Source organism: Haliaeetus leucocephalus, unplaced genomic scaffold (assembly GCF_000737465.1).
Source record: "Haliaeetus leucocephalus isolate CR32 unplaced genomic scaffold, Haliaeetus_leucocephalus-4.0 Scaffold226, whole genome shotgun sequence".
Classification (NCBI taxonomy): domain Eukaryota; kingdom Metazoa; phylum Chordata; class Aves; order Accipitriformes; family Accipitridae; genus Haliaeetus; species Haliaeetus leucocephalus.
Genome location: NW_010972662.1, coordinates 78,339 through 88,591, shown reverse-complemented (window position 1 = coordinate 88,591; position 10,253 = coordinate 78,339). Strand labels below are relative to the sequence as shown.

The window sequence follows — 10,253 nt, the reverse complement described above, 5'->3', positions numbered from 1 at the left end:
CGGCTCGGCAGGGCCGGACACGGCTCGGCGCAGCTCGGCATGCCACGGCTGAGCACGGGTCATGGCACAGCTTGGCATGGCTCAGCTCATGGCATGGCTCGGCACACAATGGCACAGCACAGCACCATGCTACTCAGCTCAGCTTGGCTTGGCACGGCACAGCTTGGCCCAGGGACATACACTGCGCTGCTTGGCTCAGCTTGGCACAGCCCAGCCAGCATGGTTCGACTCAGTGCAGCTCAGCCCAGCATGGCATGACACGGAGGGCTGGCACAGTTCAGTTCAGCACAGCACAGCACAGCTCAGCCCAGCTCAATTTGCCTCAGCTCAGCGTAGGATGGCAATGGGGCCAGCATCGGTTGGCTGGCCCAGCATGGCTTGGCGCAGCATGGTTCAGTGCAGCATAGCTGGGTTGGCACATTCTGGCTTGGCCCAGTTCAGCATGGCACAACACGGGGCTGGCACGGTTCAGTTTGGTACAGCATGGCACAGCCAGGAGCCTGACCTGGTTTGGCTCCACTTGGCCTGGCCCAGTTTCACTCAGTGCAGTTCAGCTCGGGTTGACATGGACAAGCAGGGCTGGCACAGTTCAGCTCGTTACAGCATGGCCTGGCCTGGCTTAGCTTGGCCTGGCACCGTTCAGCACCATACAACCCAGTTTGGCCCAGCACAATATGGTGCCGCCAGGGACCAGCACCATTAGGGCCAGCTCAGCACAGCTCAGCCTGGCACAGCTCAGCTTAGGACAGCTCAGCCCAGCATGGCAGTGCGGCGTGGCTGGTAGTTTGCCAGTGCTCACGTGAGTGCGAGGGGGTGCCTGCTCGAGTGGCAGTGGGGTGATGCAGCACCTGCCACAGCTCCCCAGGGCAGGAGGCTCCTTGCGGCACCCCACCCCAGCAATCACGCTGGCGCCCTGAGCCCCGCTGCCTGCGGGCGAGCACACGCTGCCGGCTCCTGTCTGGCCTGCCCGTTCTGGCCCCCACCCTGTCCTGCTGGGCACCGTGGGGCACGCATGGCAGTATGGCTGTGCTTCACCTCCACCTTTCCCCCACCGGGTCCAGGAGAGGCTGCTGTGCCCCTTTGGGGAAACTGAGGCAGGGGAAGGTGGCAGCAGGCGGCAGCTGGGGGCGGTGGGAGTGGATCGGCACTGGTTCCCCGGGGAGCCCAGGAGTCCTGCTCCTCCCCTTCCCGCCCGGGGCCCCGGCTCTTACTCATCTCCTTCCCAGACAGCGCAGCCAGCCCAGAAAGCTCTGCCCTGCCAGCAACGCCTGCGGCCCCCCGGCTGCCTGCAGGCTGGGCAGTGCAGCGCCGCGGCCCGGGAGGGTGGGCTTGCTGTACCAGGTTGGCGAGGTACACCCGGGGTTGCTCAGCCCCTGCACAGAAGGGTCCCGTGAGTTTTTCTTGGCAGCCCCCAGTCCACCCGTGCCTGCCTTGAACCCTGCCCAGCCCTGCCCAGCCCAGCTGCAGGCAGCCTAGTACATGTGCCCTGTCCTTGCACCAGGGGTCCCAGGGCAGTCCCATGGGGATGGGGCAGTCCCTGGGCTGTTTGTGGAGCTGGAGCCTACCCTCCTTCGCACAGCCTCGACATGTCCATCCCGGCCTGACTCTCCTGCTCTCCCCCGTGGCCCTGCCACCCCCCTCACTGTGCCCCCCACTCATGGCTGGCTCCTGCCATTCCTGGACTTTTCCCAGCTTCCACCAGGCTCGGCTGCCCCCGTGCCCTTTCCCAAATGAGTAACCAGGGCTGCCTGGCCAGGCGTGAGGGCTCTGCACCCTGGCTCATCACGTGGCCCCACACCCCATTAAGCACCTCATTCCCCCCTGCACCCCCCCATATGGCCCTACCAGCCCTTATTGCTGTGCCCGGCTGGCACTGGGAAGGGTGGGCAGCACCCAGGGCAAGGCAGGCATCAACACACCTCCCCCAGCTCCCCCTGTATCCCTGTGCCTGCACCAGTGGTTCCCAACCAGAGTGTCCACCCCCTCCAGCCCCCTCCAGCCCAGCAGTAGAGCAGCAGTGTCCTATGAGGCTGGGCACTGCGCCAGTTGCTCTGCCGGGGGCATGGGCTGCGGCTGCCCGCACCCTGCTCTGTGGTGCACCCCTGGAGTCTGCCTCGGGCAAGCACCACGGAGCCACTGAGCAGCACTGGGGCTGGGGGGCAATGTCCCCTGGGAGGGCAATGCCTCAAATGACCCGTGCCAGCAAGAGGGTGGGCATGACTGTTGCAATTCCTCAGCCTTGGGCAGGTGCTGGCAGAAAGACCTCTGAGCTGGGACTGCCAAGCCCAGTGAAGCTGCGGGCATGGTGCTGCCCGCGGTGTGGGTACCACCGGCTGACCCAGCCACACTCAGTGCCGCTGGGTTCCAGGTCGCTCTGCCCAGCTGTGTGCCCCAGTGCCGCGGTCCCTGGGCTTGATGCCCATCTCTCAGCCAGGGAAAGTGAGGCACTGGGCAGCCTGGCTGTGCCATGGGGCCAGGTCTGGGAGCAGACCCCCAGGCTCTGTGCCTGCTCTGGGCAGTGCATACCAGCTTGCAGCAATGGGCACGAAGATGCCAAGCCCACTGCCAGAGAGTTGGCATGGGGTGGAGGGGAGCTGGAGGGGCTCTCACGGCAGCGGAGCATGCCGCTGGCCTCTAGCCCCCCTCCCCTGGGACCCAGGGAGTTCCTGGCCCTTTAAACCCTGATTGGGGCCATGCCTTTAAAATGGGCCCTGGGGTCCAGGACCTCTTACCCTGCAGGAGGAGGCTGGCCAGAAGCAGGTGGGCTGAGCGAGCTGGTCCTCCCCACCCACCCCACTTCACTCTCCTTCCCCACTCCCCTGTCCTGGCACCTTTACTGCCCCTGTAGCCAGGCTCCTGGCTGGCTGGCTTTGCCCCTGGTCTGGGTTGTAGTCTGGAATTTGCACCTCTTTTTGCATAGAGCCCCCCTGCCCCCTACTTTTCTGTTCCTGTGCTAAGCTGAAGCAGCTGGCATGGTTATCCTGGCTTGATAGCAGCTGGCAGCACCCTGGGGTCTCCTTTTGCTGGTGCCTGAGACCAGCCCTGTCTTTCCAGGGGGAAGAAGCATGACTGCAGGCTCCCCCTAATCCTGCTGCCAGCCCTGCCTTGCCCTGCTCACCCCCCCCACCCCCATCTATCATGGCTTTGCTCCATCCCTTCACCAGCCTCCTCCTCCTCCTCGCTGTGCTCCTTTCCTGGGCTGCAAACCGGTCTCTGCTGCCCCCCGGCTCCCTGCCTGCCGTCCCCCCCCTGCCCCTTCTGCAGGCCCTGCAAATGCAGGCACCAGACAGCTGGGACTGGCGAGCAGGGCCAGCAAGTGGGCAGCCCCTGCGCTACATGCTGAACCTGTACCGGCATGCCGCTGACCGTGAAGGGCGACCCCGCCGTGGCCGCAGCCTCGGCACCAACACAGTCCGCCTGGTCCAGGCCGGTTCCCATGGGGGTCAGCCCTGGGCAGGTAAGGAGCAGGTGGGCACCAAGGGCGGTACGGGGACTTAGCAGAGCCAGTGGGGTGAGCTTGAGCCCTGCCTTCCTCCTTCCCCCTCTTTCCAGTGTCACAGCCAGGGCTGGCATGTCCTGTGCCCTGTGGGGCTGCCCTTGGCCATAGGATCCCCCTTGGCAGGGGGCTCAGGCTCTCCCTGCCGCAGGGGTGAGATGGGCAAGGGCATCACTAGCCCCCCATGCCCCTCTCCCCTTCCCATCCTGACTGATGCTGTGCCAGGCCAGTGGTGTTGGTGCAGAGGATGGGAATTGTCCCAGCTACTCTGCCCTTTACCCCGCCGGTAAGCTGCAGCACATGGCTGCTGCTTGCTGAGGCTCCTGCCTTGCGCTGGGGCACCTGGCTGTCGCGGGCTTTGAGGGTGGTGATGCTACAGGCTCTGCTGCGCTGTGCGGGGGCTGTGGCAGCACCATGGGAGAAGGCTGTGCTGGCATGGTGCCTGCTGTGCCATACTAGGGGGGCACTGACTGCTGCTTCCCCGCAGGTCGCTGGTATGTGCAGCCCCTCACCTACCGCCTGGAGGGCCAGCCTGATGCCGAGCACCTCCTCCGAGCCACCGTGGTCTACCTGCCCAGCCTGCCGCTGGCCCATGGTCGCCTTCTCTGTGCCCTGGAGCTGCTGACCACCAGTGAGGCACCTGCAGCTCTGCTCAGCCCTGCTGCCCATCCCCGCCATGGCTGGGCCGAAGTGGACGTCACCCCCTACCTGGTGCTGGGGAATGGCAGTGCAGTGAGCCTGGTGCTGCAGCATGTCTGTGTGCGTGCCGGTCGGGCAGGGGGCCGCGATGCCCCAGTGGCCCCCAGCCACCCCTTCCTCCTCCTCTACCTCAACGACACCCAGGCTGGCCTGGCACCTCCAGCAGCAGAGCCCCACCGGCACCGGCGTGACACAGGGACGCTGGCCCATGACCTGCCCAGCTACCTGCGGGAGCAGGGAGGGGAGAAGAGTGACTGTTCCCTGCGCCCCTTCCCTGTCAGCTTCGCCCAGCTGGGCTGGGACCACTGGATCATTGCTCCCCACCGCTACAACCCGCGTTACTGCAAGGGTGCCTGTCCCCGCCTGCTCCGCTACGACTACCATGCACCCAACCATGCCGTGGTGCAGAGCTTCGTCCATCAGCTGGTGGATGCCAACGTGCCCCGGCCCTCCTGTGTCCCCTACCGCTACAGCCCCATCAGTGTCCTCATGATCGAGCGCGACGGTGGCATCCTCTACAAGGAGTATGAGAACATGATTGCTGAGTCCTGTACCTGCCGGTAATGCCCGCTGCCCTGGCACATCACCCCCAGGCTCTGCCTGTCCCTGCTGGATCTGGACTTTAGGGTTTGTCTTGCTCTGCCTGGGGTGGGTTCGTCCCCCCTCCTTGCATGGTGCTGCTCTGTGGGAAGGTTTTACAATGGCAGTTTTATGTAAATTGTAGGTTTTTAAAGGCAGGAGCCTGTGCTGGGGCAGTTGCCCCATGGCATCTGTCCTTCCTGCAGCCCCACGGCCACTGCCTGTTTTTGGGGGGCAGGGGGGCTTCGCCTGATGCTCCCAGAGAAGAGCTGGGTCCCTGGACTGGAGCACAAAGCTCTTAATAGGTGGCTGGGGGTCTCTTGATGGAGCCAGGGCAGGAAGGGCAAGTGGTCCAGGTGTCCCCATGCTTGGCACCAAGCTGGTGCCATCAGTATCTGCTGCAACCCTGCCTGTGGGATTCCTTCCCAGCTCACAAGCACCCCATCCTGTCTAGTCCCAGCTGTAGCGGCATCTCACCCAGCTGGGAATTGGGCTGTGGGGGGAAAAGCCCCTCTCCTCCCCTGCAGTTCTGCTCTGGGGGGCTGTGAAAACTGGAGGGACCTGAGCTGCTAGCTCTGCTCCCAGTAGTGGGGGCCAGGCAGCTGCCTGTGCTGGGCTCTGCCCACTGCTTCCTCTGCCACCCCTGTCCTTCACCTCTTTGGCTTGCCCTCAAGCAGGGCTTGGGTCTCATCCTATCCCAGGGGTTGGACCCCTGTTGCGGTGTCCCTCTGCCTTCTCGCACCCTTGCTGTCCCATAGGGCTTGGGCTCTGCTGGGCTTTCGGCCTGTTCCTGGAGGGGTCGGTCCCACTCCTGGCACCCCTGCCACCTGTCTTTCCTCTATTTATTGCTGACTGTGTAAATAAATAAATTGATGGATTTTGCTAAAGACCATCTGGGCTTGTTCTTGCTCTGTCCCCGGGGTGCAGTGGGTGCCCCCGGGACAGGCTAGCATAGACTGTGTCACTGTGCAGCCACCCTTGTGCCTGCACTGGAGGGGACAGGTGCTGCTCCCTGCAGTGTGCAGGGTGTAAATCCCAGCTGGTTGAAGCAGGAGCTGGGAAAAGAGGCTCCCCTGGAGTGTAGACCTGCCCTGGTGCAGGGGAGACCAGATGTGGCTGCAGGCAGCTGCCTCAGTGGGGCTGGGGACAAGAGATATGCCACATCCCTCTATATGGGGCAGCTCCTGGGGAGCCTGGGCTGTCTGTCACTGTGGCCAAAGCATTCAGCTGCCAGGGTTATTTTGGGAAGGTGTCTGTAGGCAAACCTGCCTGTTCCTGGGCACGATGCCCTGTGTTTGCAAAGCTGGGGCAAAGTTCCCCTTCTTTGAGCAGCGAGGCATGGGTGGCAGTTGTAATCCTTGTCCCCAATGCTTGGTGGCACTGCCACCTGCCAGCTGGGTACTGCCTCTGCATCTGCAGCTCATGGCTCTTGCTAGGGTCTCATCTCTTGCTTTGCCTCCAGCCGCATCAGCCGCTGGTCTGAGCTCCATGGGGATGTTTCAGCATTCCTTCTGTCCTGTGGGTGTTTGCTGTGGGGCAGGGTGTTGCCAGCCCCCATCCCTCCCCTACCCACCAGCCCCAGACTTTCTCCCCTATCCTGGCAGAGTGAGAAGCTGCAGAGCCCCAGGCTCCTCTCCTGCCCCTTGTCCCCAGTTGGCTGCATCCTGGCCCTCTCCAGCCAGGAGGCTGTGGAGAGGGGAATGTCTTCTGCTTTTTTGGAAGCTCGCAGACTTGACCCCGCGGGAAGATTTTTCCCTTGTCAATCATTAAGCGTGCAGTGTTGACTCATCCAGGCGAGTGATGATGAAAGGTATGGGAGCTGGGCACACTCAGCTCTGGGCACCACTGGATGCCAGCGCCCGGTGCTGCACCTGGCAGGGACCCACACCCCAGCCTGCTGTGGGCACCCCTTGGACCTGCTGGGTGCCTGGAGGCAGGTGGCCACTGAGGTTTGTCTGTCCCAGCCCTGTGTCCTCATACGCACCATGCTGGTGGGCTCTTGTGCCTGTTGGGCTGGACTGCTTCCCAGGGCACCCCCAAGCACTGAGGGGCTGCTCGAGCAGTGTAATCTCCTCTGCACTGGTGGCGGGGCAGGCACTGCTAAAGGGACGTTCAGGGAAAGAGCTGCTGTCCCCGGCTGACCCTGGCACTGTGCCTGTGTCAGTGCTGGGGCTGCCAGGGCAGAGCTGGGTGGAGGGTGCAGGGCCCCAGCCCAGTGCCATGGTGCACCTTGGGGGGTGGCTTTTCCTGCAGGTCCCACAGCTGTGTGAGCCCCTCTGGCACAGCCTGGCACCCCACTGGCACCAGCCCTGCGGGGAGCACCAGGAGCCCTGGCTTTGGGGACATGTCCCCACCCTGTGATCTGGCAGGGGTCTTGCCTGCAGGGCTGCTGGCCGTGCTGGGGGCTGCACCGGCCCCCTGCTCTCCCCCAGGCCAGCCAGCACATCCCTGCCCCTTCCTGCACCACTCCCAGCCCCTTCTCCTGCCCCAAAACCCCCACTGGGGCTTTGCTCTGTCTCCACCGGGTCCCCATTCACTACCCCTCCTGCTGCCCATCCCAAGTGGGCACTGCCACCTTGCACACCCCATCCTCTGTGGTGACACCAGGCAGGGAGGGGGTGACCTGCTCCACATGCCCTAGCAGTGTTGGGGCAAATCTGGGCCAGGCATGGCATTGGGGCACCAGGTGTGGAGTTCACTCAGCTGCAGAGTGCAGCTGCCCCCCGGGCACCCTGCTGGGGGCTGTAGGTGGAGGCAGATAGTGATGCCCAGGCACCGGACACGTCATGGGTGCCCCATAGATGCCCCACAGAGTTGCTGGCAGCCCCCAGCTGGGGGGGGAGGGGGGCGCAGGGAGTGACAAGGGGCTGTCCCGCCACCTGGGGCCACTCAAATATTTGTGCAGGGCCGTGACCGGGGAGGAGCAGTGCCCAGTGGAGGCACCAGACGGTGGAGTTGACGGCACCATGGCAGCCTCAGCCCCAGTCGCACCGGACACTGGCAGAGGTGGCAGGGCCAGCGGGGCCCCCCATGCCCCCCTGAGCACTGCCACTGGCCTGGTGCTGCTCCTCTCCCTCCTCTTGCTTCTCCCAAGCTCCCTCCAGGTGGGTCCGGGCACAGGGGGTGGGCGCTGGGGGCCGGGGGGCTCAGCACCTGCCCCCCTGCCCCATCCACCCGTCTGGGTGCTACAGGAGCCCCAGGGGTCAGGGGGGCACGTGGCCCCCCGGCTGCCCCGCATGACACCGTTCTGGAGGATGGTGGGCAGTAGACCCCTGGGTGCCCACTGCCGGCACAGCCTCGAGTGCATCACCAGGGCCTGCAGGTGAGCAGAGACCCCTGCCCATCCCCCGTGTCACCCCCTGCCCAGCCTAGCCTGTGTCCCTGGGACCCTGCATGTATCTCCATCCCCACAGTGTCTCCAGCCCTGGGACCCCCCATGTGCCCCGATGCCCCCGGCTGTGGGGCCCCACAAGTACCCCAACCCCACCAGCGTCCTCAGCTTTGGGAGTTCCCCACTCTGGGACCCCCCCACCCCTACACCACTCCCCGTTGCCCTCAGCCCAGGGACCTCCCGTGCACCCCAGTCCCAGTGTCTCCCAGTCTCAGTGCCCCCAGCCTGGGCACCCCCTGTGACCAAGCCCCAGAAAAGCCCAGCTTTGCCCCCCACCCCGGGTGCCCCCACCCCAGCGATGGGATTCTGGCACAGCATTCATGGCTGCTCTGCCTCACAGGGCCGGGCGCTGTGCCCCACCACAGTATGAGTGCTGACAGCCACCAGCAACCCCAGGAAAGTCCACCCTGTACTGGGACCACCGGAGACCGGGGTGCGCCATGTGCTCACTGCCGAGACAGGACTCCTTGGCGGCCGCATGCCCCGCAGAGCTCGGCTGGGGAAGGACTGTGCCCCCAAGCTCCCTGGGGCAACACTGTGGCTCAGTCACCCCAGATGCTCTGTGCAGGCAATAAACTTGCTGCCCCCTTGCTTGCATCCAGCAGCTTCCTTCCCTTGACTGCCTGTGCAAAGACAGGTTGCACGGGCGCCAGGGCCATGTGTGCACCAGGGTGGCACATGGCATCTGCAGGCTCCTGCCTCTCACCAATGGGTGCTGGGTCTGCCACAGCACCCGCTTGGCCCCCACCCGCCCACACAGGTCCCTGGGGCAAGGGGTGCTGGGGTCCCCAGGAGCCCACCGCACCTGCATGCTGCTGGTACACCTGTGTGCGTGTGAGTGTTTGTGCGCATGCACACATGTCTACCTGTGCCTCCACATGTAGGTATATATATATATATGTATATGTCTGTGCCCGTGTGTGTGTGTGTGTGTATGATTATGTATGTGCATGGGAAGTATGTGTGTGCTTGTGCGTATGTACCTCTATGCATGTATAGATGTGTGTGTGTTTATATGTGGGTATGTATATGTGTGTACACACGTGGATGTACCTATGTGTGCATATGCATGTATTCCTGTCTCTGTATGTGTATGTTCGCATACGTGGATGTGAGTGCAGTGCAAACGCAGATAGGTGTGTGCATGCAGGCATACCTGTACGTGTGTGCAAGTGTGTGTATGTCCATGCCTCTGTCTGCATATGTCCACACCTACGCACATGTCCATGTCTATGGCCATATGCATGTCTGTGTGTCTGTCCAGGCACTCACACTGGCACACATGTCCATGTATCTGTCTGTACAATCCCACACCAGTACATCTGTCCATGTGTCCTTGTGTCCGTCCGAAGGTGCATGCTGGTACCTGTGTCTGTGTGTCCGTCCATAGGAGCACATCAGTACCTCTGTCCGTGTGTCCGTGTGTCTGTCCATAGGTGCACAGCAGTACCCATGTCTATGTGTCCATGTGTCTGTCCATAGGTGCATGCTGGTACCTGTGTCCATGTGTTCACCTGTCCATCCATAGTTGCACGCCAGTACCTGTGCCCATGTGTCTGTCCGTAGATGCATGCCGGTACCTGTGTCCGTGTGTCCATGTGTCTGTCCATAGGTGCAAGCCAGTACCTGTGTCTGTGTGTCCGTGTGTCCGTGTGACTTTCCATAGGTGCAAGCCAGTACCTGTGTCCGTGTGTCCGTGTGTCTGTCCATAGGTGCAAGCCAGTACCTGTGTCTGTGAGTCCGTGTGTCTGTGTGTCTGTCCATCGGTGCACGCCAGTACCCGTGTCCGTGTGTCTGTCCATCGGTGCACGCCGGTACCCGTGTCCCCGTGTACACCCGCGCACGTGACCCTGTGTCCGCCCGCAGCTCTGCGCGGCCTCCGGCCGGCAGGGGGAGCCGCCCGGCGTCCTCACCCCCGACCCCTCACGGGGCCGCCATGGCGGTGCGTCCTGCCCGCTCGGTAGTGAGCGCCCCGAGCGGCGGGACTGCCGCCGCCGCCAGAGAGCGCGGGGCACCGCGGGCGTGGATGCTGATCCGGAGCCGCCGCGGTGCTCGGGGCAGCGCTGCAGGGGGCAGGGAGCGGACGAC

At 63.6% G+C, this 10,253-nt stretch overlaps 1 protein-coding gene across 1 annotated transcript; it reads left to right on the top strand.

Annotated features, from left to right (window-relative positions):
- Positions 1-3,138: 3,138 nt before the first annotated feature.
- Positions 3,139-4,759, top strand: BMP15 (bone morphogenetic protein 15). The gene is made up of 2 exons (XM_010567082.1): positions 3,139-3,457; positions 3,984-4,759. The coding sequence occupies exons 1-2, from the start codon at positions 3,139-3,141 to the stop codon at positions 4,757-4,759; spliced, it is 1,095 nt and encodes a 364-aa protein (XP_010565384.1).
- Positions 4,760-10,253: the final 5,494 nt, after the last annotated feature.

Bases quoted from the DNA above. Each gene is read 5' to 3' on its own strand.
- BMP15 (XM_010567082.1), top strand. From the start codon at position 3,139: ATGGCTTTGCTCCATCCCTTCACCAGCCTCCTCCTCCTCCTCGCTGTG. The intron at 3,458-3,983 runs GTAAGGAGCAGG...GCTTCCCCGCAG, and splicing joins TGGGGGTCAGCCCTGGGCAG to GTCGCTGGTATGTGCAGCCC.